A 17,500-nucleotide genomic window follows, 5' to 3' on the forward strand; every position below is an offset into this window, starting at 1 on the left:
GTAGAAACATCTCATGTCATGATTGACCGGTGAAGGTCGACTAGTCCACTGCTTCTCAACGTCGGGTCCAGGGACCACCCGGGGTCCAAATGGGACTCTTTGCGGGTCTGTAACTCTGAGAGGGTACACATGGAACCAAATGGACCCGCAAGTAGGGTTGGTTGGGATCCAGAACCCTAAGAAACGGAGGAAACGGATCCAACATTGAGGAACCGTAATGGGGTCCAACTTCCATCACATTTGTAATCGTTTCCGGAACCGTTTTCTTTTTTCATCACACTGTCAGAGCTGGTATATGACATGTCTGCTTTACAATTGCAATAGCAGTGTTTCTAAATTCTCACACATTGTAATTTCATCATCATCATCATTTATTTAAATCACGACCATGATCACATGGTATGGAGCACAGATTCATAAAAGTATACAATCAAAAGTATACAATACATTACACAATATACATACAGACATATCGAAAGGCTTTCACTATTTGAACAGTGGAAGAACATTTTTCAGAAAAGCACCCAATTTATAGATTACTTTTTATTAATTTCTAGGACCACCATAACTCTGCAGAGTGTACACATGGAACGGCTCCTCTTCACTTTACTTTGTCATCTAAAGCAATCCGCCCCAAGAAGTTGTATTTTACAGTAGTTTTTAGAACGGCAAAGGCGTACGTTGTTCAAACGGCACCTAAAATCACTGCAAAGCATGGCCTCAACACGTAGCTTATTCTTTCTTTTCAAAGTCTTTTTATTGTAATTTCAATAGTATAGGTCTCAGGAATCATAGGGCAGACATCATGAAAAGAGGATTATTGCACAAATCATGCCCCTACAAAACATTTCCTCCCCTTCAAGTCCCAATTTAGTAAAGCCAATTCCTAATTCCCCAGCTCTCTACGAGTACTCCATCTCTGCTAACCCCCACAATCAGTTATTGGGAGGGTGAAGAAACACGTAGCTTATTAACCAAATTATTATATGAAAATCATAAACATAAAATACCAAATAAATGGCCATAATCCGTAACTTTAAAGTGTCCTGCCAGGGATTACATTTCAATCCCGGGTCCTCTGCACGAGTGACAAAGGTTCTACTGCAGAATAACTATAGTGCAGAAAGCCTGTTTGGGAAGAGGATGAAATGCGATTTGAACCTTCAACCAGTAGTGGTCCTACTCTTACCTAACCGGAGGATATAGGTGTCATAATAGAGAGCAGGGTGACAAACAACAAGCACTGTTTTATTCACGCCTGTAAACCTGTCATGTGACAGTAAAGATGAGTTGACTTGAATATTGTAAACAGACCTCTAAACTAGATGTCGTAAATGTGAAATGATTCAATATGGAGCAACTCCATGGCTTATTCCTCTCCTAAAATGTTAACAGAGACAGTTTTTGTAAATCAAATTTCACAACAAAAATCTGACATTTGTAAACTATCCGTAGTAAAGTGGTCACAGGTGTGATTTTATAGAGCATTTTACCACAACTTTGAATGTGGCTTAACCAATGATAATCCACGAGAGGAAATGAATGAATGAATGCATGAATGAATGCATGAATGAACGAATGATTGAATGCATGCATGAATGAATGAATGAATGAATGAAATAGGAAACCATGCCTGTATGAGATGGTCCACAGTATACTGTGTCTGTCAGTCCGTCCATCTGTTTGTCTGTGGCTAATCTGGCGAACCAATGAACCGTTCACGTGCCAAATTCTTTGTGCAAATGCAGTGCCAGCTGGAATTAAAACCCAGAATATCTTTCACATATTCTCAACTATTATCATTTTTTCCCTTGTGTTTATTTCATGGATCAAAGAAAAAACATATATATTTTTTAAATATATTAATGGTACAGTACATTATCATAAAGATCATTAGACCCCGTCTCTCAGGTTTTTTCCCGGAAACGCCGCTGGTCATGTTACCACCGTCCTCTCACCCTTATCCACTCTGTCGTTCCCAGACCAGGCCCACCGTCCTCTCACCCTTATCCACTCTGTCGTTCGCTCAGACCAGACCCACCGTCCTCTCACCCTTATCCACTCTGTCGTTCGCTCAGACCAGACCCACCGTCCTCTCACCCTTATCCACTCTGTCGTTCGCTCAGACCAGACCCACCGTACTCTCACCCTTATCCACTCTGTCGTTCGCTCAGACCAGACCCACCGTCCTCTCACCCTTATCCACTCTGTCGTTCGCTCAGACCAGACCCACCGTACTCTCACCCTTATCCACTCTGTCGTTCCCAGACAAGACCCACCGTCCTCTCACCCTTATCCACTCTGTCGTTCGCTCAGACTAGGCCCACCGTCCTCTCACCCTTATCCACTCTGTCGTTCCCAGACCAGACCCACCGTCCTCTCGCCCTTATCCACTCTGTCGTTCCCAGACCAGGCCCACCACAGAGAGGTGCAGAGAATGAGAGAGTGCACAGTAAAAAATACACATAAACGGAGGGAAGTCAAGCGAGGGAGTGAGAGAGAGAGAGAGAGCGAGAACGATAGAAGGAAAGAGGAATTGAAAAGAGAGACGGAGTGAAATGGAAGGAAATGGAGCGGAGAGGGAGAGAGAGGAGATGTGGAGTGGAAAGAGATGGATGACAGGAAGACAGAGCACTGGTGGAAAGTAATGAAGTACATTTACCCGAGTACAGTCTTTTACTTTACTTGAGTATTTCCATTGTTCACTACTTCATACTCTGCTACATCTAAGAGCACAGTAATAAATGGTACTAGAGAGAGAGAGAGAGAGAGAGAGAGAGAGAGAGAGAGAGAGAGAGAGAGAGAGAGAGAGAGAGAGAGAGAGAGAGAGAGAGAGAGAGAGAATCCAGATAGACATGGCTCATTGACAGCCATTGGACCTCTGCCATACTTCCCTCTCATAAAGAAAGGACAGAAACATCTCTCTGTCTGCCCCCCCTATGTCTGTCTGTCTCTCCCTCTCTCTCTCTCCCCTCTCTCATTCTCTCTGCCCCGCTCTCTCCCCCTCTCTCTCCCCTCTCTCATTCTCTCTCCCCTTGTCTCTCCCTCTCTCATTCTCTCTCCCTCTCTTCCTCTCTATTATTCTCTCAACTCTTCTTTCCATCTCTCCGTCATCATTCCATTTCTGTCCAATGTTTTTCCCTCAGTCTCTCACAGCCATCACATTCCTGTTGCTTTCTCAGTCAAACACGTTCTATCTATCTATCTATCTATCTATCTATCTATCTATCTATCTATCTATCTATCTATCTATCTATCTATCTATCTATCTATCTATCTATCTATCTATCTATCTATCTATCTATCTATCTGTCTATCTGTCTATCTGTCTATCTGTCTATCTGTCTATCTATCAGGTCCTCTAGTACTAGTAGGACATAAATCCAGCAGTAGAGGTGCTGGCAGGAGATACAACCAGCAGCATGGTTGGGGCCAGTGTGTTAAAATGTAACTTGTACATATCTGTCATCTGTGCAAGCAGTGGGGGGTCCCAGGAAGTCCCAGGAGGTCCCGGGGGGCCCCAGGAGGTCCCGGGGGGTCCCCAGCAATCATTTTACCACTTTAACCATCATTATTTTATACTTTGGATAATAAAATAGAAATCTGTTATGATTTGGAAGACATTTTTAGAATCGGCCTCAGATCTTACAGTAATGGGTTAAGTTGCACTGTGTGCACACACGCATGCATGCATGTGTGTGTGTGTGTGTGTGTGTGTGTGTGTGTGTGTGTGTGTGTGTGTGTGTGTGTGTGTGTGTGTGTGTGTGTGTGTGTGTGTGTGTGTGTGTGTGTGTGTGTGTGTGTGTGTGTGTGCGCGCGTGTGTGCATGGGAGAGAGAGAGGGGGGGGGGGCTCCAAGGAATGTAAATGAGTGTGTGTGTGGCAGCTAGCAGCTTGCTCTGTGTGGACGCTGGCCGTCCAACGAGGTGGAGTGGTGACACTGTAGCTCAGTGGCTTCTCACAGAGCAGGACTGTCCAATTATTGTCCTAAATAATTGTAATTGTGATTCACTATTTAATTGTCTTATTTGCATTGAACATTGAAACATGATACATTTAACTTGCATTTCTGTTTGGCTTTTTTGGCAGATAGGCTATGACAAATAACTTACTAGTCTCACTCATAACTTATACATAAATGAGTGACAATTAATAACTTTATACTTTATAAATGATTATGACAATTATGCAAAATATCTCAAATAATTGTCGATTAGTCGATTATGTTCACTAGTCCTTACCCGTTCTGATATATTTCAACTTGTATAATATATTTGTGTGTGTGTGTGTGTGTGTGGTTTTTTATGAATAAAAACAGCAGTATAACATTAAAGTATTCTTCCAAATGCATGGTAGGGAAACGTTTTCATGGCAAGAGCAAGGACCGCAGCATTTACACTTATTAGCCCACAGAGCCCCATTTGAAAAGTTTCAAGGACCCCCAGTTTGACATGCAGCTATATATGGACAGTCGCACAGATCCAATTTGCAGGTGGATTTGCGTGGAATTGCGTCCTCAATTGTGAGCTTTGGCTTGAGAGAACTCATGGCTTTTGCAACCTGTGATGTTGTGAGCTTGTAGATTAGCTGTTTTCACCAGAGCGTGCGCTGTAGCCACTTCACGCTGTGTGTGTGTGGCTTATGTTCAAGACAGTTGTATCTCGTGTTGTGTTTATAGCTAACTGAAAAGTGAAAACGGCCACGCGATGACGCACGCGCACACATACGAACGTGCGCACTCACAGCTTAACCCTTGGCCTACAATTCACGGAAAAAACGGAATTAATCGAAAAATCTAAACCTCCCGTTAACGGAAAAAACGGAATGACAATCAATATCAGTTATCGCGGGGTCAAAAGAGCAAAAATTTATATTTTTTCGCTAATATCACTAATGTTGGATGTAATTTACCAAAAAACGGCCGAAATCCGCGTGATCGTGCGCTATCGTGCACGCGCGCCGTCTCTATGTGCGTCGCTGTAAAAAATGTGATATTTTGCGATCTTTTGGGGTTGATTTGAGGTAAATTTGACTTAGTTATGAAAAATATAGCATTAGCTTAGCAATCCGGACCAGCCAAGCTATTGACTAGGGTCAAAATACTACAGGTTGTTGTTGATCGTTGAACCGGAAGTGACTTAGGAAGATCTGTCTATTTTAGCCAAAATCAGCATAATGATGCTTTCCCGCCATCTGGTGGCGAATCGAGAGAATACATTTGCAATGAATGAAAAAAGAAAAACATCTCTTCAATCCACCAGATCTTTCTTGTATGTTAAAACGATTAATTAAAAATATGCCAATTTGTTACCCAAACCAAAAAATTGGGACTGGTAGTCTAAGGGTTAAGTAGTTTACACACACACATGCTCACAGCGAAAGTAGTCTGCACACACACACACACAACCTCCGTGTTGGCTGGGGGCGGTGTGAAAAAGGGTATAGGTGTGTGGAAGAATGCGCTAGGGTCCTTGAGGCTGTTCTTCGTGGCATGTTGTTTGTTGTATGTAGTAATTGTGTCGATGCGTAAGGGGGTTGGAAATATCCCGATCGCTCGCCCGCTGTCTATTGCGAGCAAAATTGACAGCGGGCGAAACAACTGAAGTTAGGCGGAAAACTCGCGAGCAAAATTGACAGCAGGCGAAACAACTCAAGTTACGCGGAAAACTGTGTCCCAGTATTAATCAGTGACCGTCCCAAAATGCAATTCACTGGTGACACGTGATTTCTGGGGAGAGGAGTTTTGCCGCCCTGTGGCTGCGGGGGGTACTGCATGCGTTTTTAATTCACTAATAAATTACTTACCGTAATTTCCGGACTATAAGCCGCGGCTTTTTACCCATGATTTGAACCCTGCGGCTTATACAACGGTGCGGCTAATCTATGGATTTTTACAGCTAACGCAGAGCCATCTCAGGCTCTGAGCTAACGTAGCTGTGGCTTATAGTCCGGTGCGGCTTATAGTCCGGTGCGGCTTGTATATGGGATTTTCCCTAAATTTGGCTGGTGCGGCTTATATTCAGGTGCGGCTTATAGTCCAGAAATTACGGTAATAATCATTACTGTGTCAAATCGTTACGCCCTCCATATTCATATGGTCAATGCCTGTGTGAAAAGTGGGAGCGATTGGTGCAGGCAATGAGGAGATAATGAGGAGATAATGCGGTCGGACACACATTCACTCACACACACATACACACACACACACACACACACAGACATTCGGTCAATTATAGTATGATGATGATGATGATGATGATGATGATGATTGTGACAGGCCTAAGTGCACTTTAAGCCTTAACCACACTCCTTGCAACCGTCCAAACGGTTGCAAGGAGTGTCGTCCTGACCCTTTGGTGTGGTTTGGGCTTTAGACTGTCCTCCTATAGCTCCACATAGCTGTATGACGCCAGGGACCCCACGGTTATTACTTGAACCCCAGCATCCATAGTCTTTCTATCGATATATTAATGAGAAGAACAAAACAAAACAAACAATTAGTGAAATATGCTGATTGCTGATATTTTCAGAGCTATTGGTGAGCTATTTTCTGCAATGGCTGTGCGTGCGTGTTTGTGTGTGTGTGTGTGTGTGTTTGTGTGTGTGATGGTTTGTTATGTTCAGGCTGCTCTGCATCATTACGATAGAGTCAACAGCTTGAATAGACACACAGTGGAGCGTACAGAACACACACACACACACACACACACACACACACACACACGTGCGCAGTGGAGCATACAGGAGACTGCGTTTGCACCACAGACTAATGTTTCCCAGCAGGCTCTTCACATCTGCTAGCTGCTGTGTTCCTCACATGCAGCGCTGTGACTACTCTGTGCTACTTTATACCAACTCCACACACCTGCATGTTGTTGTGAATATGAGTGACTCTGTGCTATACTTTATACCAATAACACTATACACACACCTGCATGTTGTTGTGAATATGAGTGACTCTGTGCTATACTTTATACCAATAATACTATACACACACCTGCATGTTGTTGTGAATGTGAGTGACTCTGTGCTATACTTTATACCAATAACACTATACACACACACACACACACACACACACACACCTGCATATCGTTGCTGTCAGGTGGAAATCTTGTCCAAAACCTTTACTTTTCAAGAAATTGACAAAATAACTTGAGTTCCAATGGATCCAATGGGGTTAGTTTAGTCACAGACAGACTTAACTACGTTCACTTTGACTTAAAACATCTCCAGATAGAGCAAACATAGTCTATGCACACGCATGCACACGTACACGCACACGCACATGTACGTATGTATGTACACATGTACATGTATGTATGTACACATAAGCACACACACCATACTGTATGTATGTACACATAGTTTACAATAATACAGAGACCAAACATTGACACATTAAATTATCTGGGTGGGACTCTGTGTCTCCGTGTCTCTGTCTCTCGCTCTCTCTGTCTGTCTCTCTCTCTCTCTCTCTCTCTCTCTGTATCTCTCTCTCTCTCTCTGTCTCTCTCTCTCTCTGTCTCTCTCTCTCTCTCTCTCTGTCTCTCTCTCTCTCCCAAATGGTAAAACGTGGTTGATCATAGTGCTGTGTATACCAGATGATTGTCAGAGCAACAAGTGTCACTTGAACACAGCATCATGACAGAGGAACAATTGGGGAGTTTTGGAACCATGGATGCAGCACGGCTTGTCTGAGTTGTGACTTAATCACTACTTGGCCCATTTGTCACAAACAAATGGGCTGGTACTTTGGAAACCCCTCATTAGAAGGGTTTGTTGGCATAATCTGTCTGTCTGTCTGTCTGTCTGTCTGTATGTCTGTCTCAATGTCATAAATAATGTTTGTATTTTAGTCTTTTCATTTCATAAGAAAGTAGAGAATTACAGCTACAGAATAGGATATATCACTTGCACATTGTCGCAGAAACCTGTAACCTGAAACCTGAAAATTTTAAATACTTTTCATTGTTTAAATAGTACACTTAGAATTTGTGATGCTTCGTCTGTTTGTGCGTTCACAGGTCCAGATGGCCATCTTACCCATTTAGACCTGCAAAGCCTATATAAATAATAATAATAATAAAACTTTATCTACTGTATATAGCACCTGTCCAAATTTCATTACAAAATGCTTTACATAAACAAACAGCAAAAACATTACATAAACAGCAACAGCATATGTTGTTATACCTTTCAATCAGGGGAAAGCATCTGTAATTTTTGTGTATCAAATGATACAGGGGGTATTACCCTGCAGTACCCTACAAGGGTACTACAACGCCTCACGATGTGCGCTTGTAGATCAGCTATTTTCACTATTTTAAATCGTTTTTAAAATAATTATAACAAAGGAACGGTTTTGGACCCCCCGGCAATATCAACATATTGAAAAATAGATCATTTGAATCACAAATCTACGGTCTTAATGGGCGGGGCGGGGCCATTCCAGTGTTTAAAGGATACTTAATCACATTCACTTTCAACATCTCTAGATTCATGAACGTCAGTGGTTGCCTGACAACCTACTAGCTAATTACAGTGAAGCTGTCCCTCTGGGCTATGGCTTCTAGGAGACCATACCCTCCAGAATCACCACACAACACGCACACACGCACGCATGCATGCACGCACACGCCATGGATCAACATACAGCAGTTGTAGGCTCGTAGCTCATGTGTATGGGTCACTATATTGCGATATTTCAAAGTCACAGTTGTGTTATTTACGGCTGTTGTCATGTACACTAGCATGACTCAGCCGTCACTATAAATTAACCAGATGAAAGGAGTGTGTGTGTGTGTGTGTGTGTGTGTGTGTGTGTGTGTGTGTGTGTGTGTGTGTGTGTGTGTGTGTGTGTGTGTGTGTGTGTGTGTGTGTGTGTGTGTGTGTGTGTGTGTGTGTGTGTGTGGTGAGATAATGATGTATTAGTCCCCATGGATGCGATAAGTCTTCTAATGAACAAGAGAAAGCTGCCCTGTTCATCTGTGATCTGTCTTGTGTTGAGGGTGTGTGTGTGTGTGTGCACGCCTGCCTGTGTGCTACACCTGTTCTATAATTGCATCTGTATTCCCTGTTGGAAAAGTGAACACACACACACACACACACACACACGCACACACATCTCAGCGTTAAATGGCAAGTCTATCAAACACATCCATAACAGTGATGCAGTGCATCAGTGTGTAGCAGGGGCTGTGATTATGAATATGCTAATCTGACCTATAATTTGCTCAGATATGTATCTGTTTATCAGCCCCATCTCACCTCCTAGGGTGTCTCTGGTTCTCTCCAATCCGGGTGCCAAAGACAAACACGTACAGTATGCTTGTACGTCTATGGACCAAACCAACATAACATAAGAATGATAAATATTCAGCAACAACCAAACATAGTGTCGCTGTCAGGCAGAAACCTTGTATGTCCAAAACGGTTAGGCCTTTTCAGGACATGAGGAAAAGTGTTCAAATGCACCCAATGTAGTTATTGTTTAGTCACAAGCTCTGGTTCATCTCAGTGGTTCAGCCCTCAGACAGACTCAAACGTTTGAATTTGAGGACCCCTGGGGGTCCCGGACCCACTTTGAGAACCACTGATCTACATCACCAGTGACGTCTTTCAGAGCGGTCTGAGTTGTACAGTTGACGACGACGGCAATATGTTTTCTATATGTAAATGAATATGCGTCGTCAAGTCAATACCACCTCAAGAGGGACACAGTAACTGCACCATTCTAGTTCGATTTTGGTTACATTTTAATTTTATTTTAAACTATTTTATTATTTCATTCTATTTTGATTTTTCCTCCATTGTATCTATTCTTAATTGTATTTAATCTATTTATCTTGGCGTGGCTCTTGACTCTTAACTCTTACCGTCCGTATCTCTCCTGTGTTTCCCTCGTACTGCTGTCGATACCCTTGAGACCTGCATTTCCTTCCGGGGATCAATACAGATTGTTATCTCATGAAATACAACCACGGTATTTCTTTATTTATTTTTGCCAAAGAAGACTTAACATGACAGCACAGTGCAACACAATGAATATACAATGTGAAGAGATGAGCTGTCAAATGGAGACGTTCATCTACGTACAAATTAAATGTCCTGGCAGACGATTGAACCGGAAAACTTCTGCTTCCCAGACGCCACTCACAAAAAATGCAATGTCATGTATTATTGTTTTGGCTGTTTTCATTGATTGAACGTGTTTCACTTGAGGGAAGCTTTTCAAAAGAACACCCTCTGTCTCTGCTATCACATGGGTTCTCAATAGAACATCCTCTGTCTCTGCTATCACATGGGTTCCAAAAGAACACCCTCTGTCTCTGCTATCACATGGGTTCTAAGAACACCCTCTGTCTCTGCTATCACATGGGTTCCCTCTGTCTCTGCTATCACATGGGTTCCCAAAGAACACCCTCTGTCTCTGCTATCACATGGGTTCCCTCTGTCTCTGCTATCACATGGGTTCCCTCTGTCTCTGCTATCACATGGGTTCCAAAAGAACACCCTCTGTCTCTGCTATCACATGGGTTCCCTCTGTCTCTGCTATCACATGGGTTCCCTCTGTCTCTGCTATCACATGGGTTCCCTCTGTCTCTGCTATCACATGGGTTCCCTCTGTCTCTGCTATCACATGGGTTCCCTCTGTCTCTGCTATCACATGGGTTCTCAATAGAACATCCTCTGTCTCTGCTATCACATGGGTTCCAAAAGAACACCCTCTGTCTCTGCTATCACATGGGTTCCAAAAGAACACCCTCTGTCTCTGCTATCACATGGGTTCTAAGAACACCCTCTGTCTCTGCTATCACATGGGTTCCAAAAGAACACCCTCTGTCTCTGCTATCACATGGGTTCCCTCTGTCTCTGCTATCACATGGGTTCCAAAAGAACACCCTCTGTCTCTGCTATCACATGGGTTCCAAAAGAACACCCTCTGTCTCTGCTATCACATGGGTTCTAAGAACACCCTCTGTCTCTGCTATCACATGGGTTCCAAAAGAACACCCTCTGTCTCTGCTATCACATGGGTTCTAAGAACACCCTCTGTCTCTGCTATCACATGGGTTCTCAATAGAACATCCTCTGTCTCTGCTATCACATGGGTTCCAAAAGAACACCCTCTGTCTCTGCTATCACATGGGTTCCAAAAGAACACCCTCTGTCTCTGCTATCACATGGGTTCTAAGAACACCCTCTGTCTCTGCTATCACATGGGTTCCAAAAGAACACCCTCTGTCTCTGCTATCACATGGGTTCCCTCTGTCTCTGCTATCACATGGGTTCCCTCTGTCTCTGCTATCACATGGGTTCCCTCTGTCTCTGCTATCACATGGGTTCCCTCTGTCTCTGCTATCACATGGGTTCCCTCTGTCTCTGCTATCACATGGGTTCCAAAAGAACACCCTCTGTCTCTGCTATCACATGGGTTCCCTCTGTCTCTCCTATCACATGGGTTCCCTCTGTCTCTGCTATCACATGGGTTCCAAAAGAACACCCTCTGTCTCTGCTATCACATGGGTTCCAAAAGAACACCCTCTGTCTCTGCTATCACATGGGTTCCCTCTGTCTCTGCTATCACATGGGTTCCCTCTGTCTCTGCTATCACATGGGTTCCCTCTGTCTCTGCTATCACATGGGTTCCCTCTGTCTCTGCTATCACATGGGTTCCAAAAGAACACCCTCTGTCTCTGCTATAATAATAATAATAATAATAATGGATTTTATTTATAACGCACTTTACATTCGCAAGAATCTCAAAGTGCTACAGCAGTGAATAAAAGAGAAAGAAACAACACACCATTAAAAACATCTAAAAGAACAGGAACATTTAAAACATAAGGTCAAGGCTATAAAAATGCTTTGGTAAAAAGGAAAGTTTTGAGTCCTCTCTTAAAAGCGTCTACCGACTGTGGGGCTCTCAGGTGGGTGGGGAGAGCGTTCCACAGTTCGGGGGCGACCGAGCAGAAAGCCTGGTCACCCATGGTGCGTAGGTTGGTCTTTGTGGGTTTGAGGAGGTTGGTGTTTGAGGAGCGGAGGGAGCGGGTTGAGGATTGAAGGGTGACTAGTTCCTTGAGGTAGGGGGGGGCGTTGCCGTGGATGCACTGGTGGGTTAGCAGGGAAATCTTGTATTCAGTCCGGAATGAGATGGGGAGCCAGTGGAGTGAGCGGAGGATGGGTGTGATGTGCTCATGGGTTCCAAAAGAACACCCTCTGTCTCTGCTATCACATGGGTTCTCTGCTATCACATGGGTTCTCTGCTATCACATGGGTTCTCTGCTATCACATGGGTTCTCTGCTATCACATGGGTTCTCTGCTATCACATGGGTTGATTGGGTTCCCAAACCTTTCAGGCCGCTAACCGCAAAATAATGCTGCCATTGATTCACGACCCCAACCTAACCCCGGAGGTAATTTTATGCAGTTTTATGCATAAGATTATCCCCCCGAGCTATCAATCGCATAATAATGTACACTTGACAACACACACATTTTATTTAAGATGCTATCTTTTAATAGATGTAGACCTATTTGACAGTGCAGAAACACAATTGCCTTCCTTCATGCATTAACGACCATCAACGACCATCACCACAGTCAGACACATCCCCTCTGCAGCACTCTGCTGAAAGTGACTGCATGGAGTCTGTCTCATTTCCCTCCAAAAGCACATGAATATGATGGAATATGATTAAGGATTACCGTGATTATGGTAAACTCAGATTTCATATAGCACACAGCATAATACACCCCGATTATAGCCCCCGATTATTATTATTTTTTTATGTCCCAAAATAATTTTGCGACCCCACCGTCAGTGTCATGGGGTCTGTCTCTATCTCTGTATCTGTATCTGTCTATCTACCTACATGCATACTGTACATACATACATACATACATACATACATACATACATACATACTTTGCATTGTAGTTCTTCAGAGCTGGACTCCACGTGGCACAATTTACTAAAAAAATAAGGGAAATGATTCCCCTTGTGCTCGCAGTCCTGAGTAAATAACAGTAAACCTTATTTACAGTACAGTATTGTATGCACCGTTTAATGCGGCTTGAGTGAAGAATGAAATATATAAATAAATAAAATTCCCCACAGGGATTAATAATAACAGTAATCTTCTCATCCTCTTCTGGCTTTACAGCCCAGCATAAATTAGGTACAAACATGTGCTTGCTAGCGATCGACTGTACTTCAGTTTGGTTGAATGCTTGTATCTGGCACTATGTATTGATCCTGAATATTGTTATGCTAATAGTGTTTATATTACATTCCTCTAGCTCAGGGGTTCTCAAAGTTGGGATCAGGAACCCTTTCAAATAATTGTAGTGGAGTAAAACAAAATGTACCATATTTGCGGCTGAGATTTGCAGTGGAGTACACTAACTTGAGTCCAGTGCTTGAGTAGAAGTATTTAGTAACTTTTCACCACTACAAACGGTCCTCTTTAGTTCAGTTAGTCGTACTACTGGCCATTGTCCCTTCCATGACAGTGTGGGGACACATTGTCCCTTCTGTGACAGCGTGGGCACACATTGTCCCTTCTGTGACAGCGTGGGGACACATTGTCCCTTCTGTGACAGTGTGGGGACACATTGTCCCTTCCGTGACAGCGTGGGGACACATTGTCCCTTCTGTGACAGCGTGGGGACACATTGTCCCTTCTGTGACAGCATGGGGACACATTGTCACACATGTGCGACAGACAGAGCTTGGCAGGCTGCTCAGTCAGCAGCAGCCTATAATGGGGCTGGCTATGGAAACTGTCTCGTAATCATGTTCATTTGTCGTTTGATCATAATGCCAGATTTTGCCTTGCCAAATCAATCAAACGATCGTGAGTGATTGTCGGCTTGCGGCCTATTGTTTTGGAAAATCCACAGTCTTAAACTCGAATCAAGGAAATTGCTGCTTTTATGTCGGGGGTGGGGGTGTTGCTACTCTCCAACCCAGAGGCTCACTGCTATCAGTAGTTGTCAGGCAATTCAGTGGTTGTGTTTTGGTTCAGCTTGCGGGGGAAACGCAACTGGAGAAAGAAAACGATGTACAATAGTCAAAGGCATTTAATAGCGGACTTATTCCAGAGTGACTTATAGACAGTAAGCATGGTAAACACAAGGTAATCTATAGGATCATAGGTAAGGTGCATAAACATATAATGTATTACATTTTAACCCTTGCATAAGCATGCGTGATCGTCAAGGCTAGCGCCAGTGCTACGGGCTATAGGTGGAGTCAGTTAACATTACTCTAATAGACCCCCAGGTGTTTTGTATGTGTCTATGGAGTTAACATTACTCTAATAGACCCCCAGGTGTTTTGTATGTGTCTATGGAGTTAACATTACTCTAATAGACCCCCAGGTGTTTTGTATGTGTCTATGGAGTTAACATTACTCTAATAGACCCCCAGGTGTTTTGTATGTGTCTATGGAGTTAACATTACTCTAATAGACCCCCAGGTGTTTTGTATGTGTTTGTAATATTACTCTAACATTACCCTACTTAGGTTGTGGTTAGAATATTCAAATATGTCTTCAGTGTGTATTTCTGGTTTCTTCCTGAAAGCTGAAAGCCTTTGAGTCAAAAGGCCCAATCGAAAATACACCATTTTGGTGACATTATAACCCTAACCCCTCCCCCATTGTTACCTTAATGAACTGGTGGGTGTGGCCACATAAAAACATAATTGTAACACTTTCTGTTCACTTTTTTGACACCAAATAACCCTCCCTGCTCACTTTGTCTCACATCTCCCGTCTCCCCACAGCCTCTGCAGATCGACGACAACTTCTGCGGCCAGGACTTCAACCAGCCTCTAGGGGGCACCACCACCATCGAGGGCATCCCTCTGTTCGTGGACAAGGACGACGGCATGACGTCGGTGGCGGCCTACGACTACCGCGGCCACACGGTGGTCGTCAGCGGCACGCGCAGTGGACGCATGAAGAAGGTAAGGCCATGCCCATGTACGACTATACCGCGGCCACACGGTGGCCTTCAGCGGCACGCGCAGCGGCCACATGAAAATGGCTAAGGCCACGCCTGATGATAAGTGATATCGTATGGCATACGGAAATTCAGTATCGGCAGATACTCAAAATCAAATAATCAGAATCAGATCGGGAGCAAAGAAAACGTGATTGGGACATCCATGTACTGTATAGTTGTGATATTTCAGCAGGGTGTGTGTGTGTGTCCAAGAAGTATATCTGAAGCGGCATTTCTGTTGTGGCGTTGTGATGGGTTGTCAGTTTGTGGATGTGCTGTTTCTGTGGTATAAACTGAGCTGAGTGGCTACAGTGTTCTTCCTCTGGAGTGAGACGATGGGACTCTGATATTGCATCTTCAGGACGTCCATACTGTAGATGAAACGTTTGAGGCTTGAGTTGCTTACATAATTCTTGCTGCAGAGTACAGGAAACGATCATGTTACTGTGTGTGTGTGTGTGTGTGTGTGTGTGTGTGTGTGTGTGTGTGTGTGTGTGTGTGTGTGTGTGTGTGTGTGTGTGTGTGTGTGTGTGTGTGTGTGTGTGTGTGTGTGTGTGTGTGTGTGTGCGATTATTACAGTAGGTGGACTAGGTACCGCAATAATGATACAGTCAACTTTTTCTTATAGGGAATGCACACACACACACACACACACACACACACACACACACACTTCCTGTCTCTGGAGTTTTGCTAAGTCGGCTGAAACCTAGCCCACTAGTCCTTGTCTCTGACCCCTGGGCTGTGTGTGTGGACGGATTATGAGAGACAGGGAGAGAGGGGGGGGGGGAGCAAGAGAGAGAGGAAGAGAGAGAGAGAGAGGTCAGCAGATCCCAGACGATATCCCACTGGTTTATAACCTATTTCCCTCGACTGCCCTGTCTTGAGGAGAAGAGGACAGTTGATGAGATGATGAGAGGAAAGGAGAGGAGAGGGGATGGAAAGAGAAGAGTTGTGTTGAGGATTTGACGAGGGGAGAGGAGTATAGGTCAGCGACTCTCAAACATTTTCATGGCGAGGACCCCCAAATGAATATGCATTTGGCCACGGACCCTCATCTGAAAAGTAAATTGTACCACACGACCCCCTCACGTTTTTGTAATTGGCAGATCTATAGTAGCTCACAATGAGCTTTCAGATTGTCTATGTTCATATAGGATTAAAGTGGTTAAACAGATGTTGAATATGAATTTTGCTGTGGGGACCCACTGAAACCCTCTCAAGGACTTTGAGAGCCACTGCCGTAGGGGACAGATGTGAGGAGGCCAGCTGCTGTTCATGAAGTCATTCCGAGGGTGTTTTATTTATGTACAGTACTGGATACTGTGTATACTGGGCGATCGGAACTAACCAAGCCCTCAGAATGGCTGGGCAACGTTGAAGCCGTCTCCCTACTGGTCAAAACCGGGTACTGCAGGCGAGCTGGGCCCCCGGTTAAATTGATGAATGAATCGTGACGTAGGCCGTGACACAGAGGTACCACAAGAACAGTGCAAGGGGTAGGAGCCAACCAATAGGATCCAACCAATCATAATTATCAACGCTCAAGGGGTACTACCCGGCGGTGTTGATTTCGTCGACTAAAACTAAGACGAAAATTATTCATCGATTACCTTTTTTCACAGAGGAAAACTAAATGGAAACTAAATGAAAACTAAGCTATGATGACTACAGCTATGATGACTACAACTAATATATTGACAATTTCATCAACGAATAAAAACTAGACTAAAATGTTAGGAAGGGACTAGTGGACAAGAGATCCAGTATAAGTCATTTAACACTTGGTTGCATGCTGAAAATAGCAGATCTACAAGCTCACAACGCGTCGCAGCCGCTTGTAGATCGGCTGTTGATCGACTGTGTAAAAACAGTCATTACGAGTACGACGGCATTAAGGCCCATCAAAACACATTTTAGTCGACTAAATCAACCGTCGATTTAGTCGACTAAAATCGTATGATATTTAGTCGTCTAAAACTAGACTCGTCTAAAACTAAACACTACAACATTCCAGGTGACTAAAATGTATCTAAAACTAAATGGAAACTATCCAAGAGACTATGACTAAAACTAAAATCAAAATTTGCTGCCAAAAACAACACTGCTATGTCTTCGTTCTTCTGTAGCTTCAAAACGCCACTGAGAAACTACCACTGAAGTGAATCGCTCTCCAATCCGTTCTCTACATTATATTAGAGCTCTGTGGAACCAACACATTCTGCCAATAATGTTATTCCTCCCACTTCTGGGAAATGAGAGGAGGGTTAAAAGGGGGATACTTTATTCTGCTTTGTGTCATTATTTTCTTTTAATTCCACTCATCCGTCTTTATGTTTATATTCTCAGTACTTAGGTAAAGTGTAAGTGTGTGTGCGTGTGCGTGTGCGTGTGTGTGTGTGTGTGTGTGTGTGTGCATGCTGTGATGAGAGAGAGAGAGAGGGGGGGGGGGGGGGGGTGACCACAGTCAGTGTGTTTTTATTGC

The 17,500-nt window shown here is 43.7% G+C and overlaps 1 protein-coding gene across 2 annotated transcripts in view; it reads left to right on the forward strand.

The window, feature by feature from the left end:
- LOC310862443 (plexin-A1-like) overlaps nt 1–17,500 on the forward strand; it is a 313,564-nt gene that overhangs the window by 19,270 nt on the left and 276,794 nt on the right. For both annotated transcript variants that reach the window (XM_083770355.1, XM_083770356.1), the window contains exon 2: nt 14,795–14,977. In XM_083770355.1, coding sequence (XP_083626481.1) covers nt 14,795–14,977 — 183 coding nt within the window. The remainder of the gene's footprint in view (nt 1–14,794; nt 14,978–17,500) is intronic.

This window comes from Protomyctophum parallelum (assembly GCF_964188405.1).
Source record: "Protomyctophum parallelum genome assembly, chromosome: 7".
Lineage (NCBI taxonomy): Eukaryota > Metazoa > Chordata > Actinopteri > Myctophiformes > Myctophidae > Protomyctophum > Protomyctophum parallelum.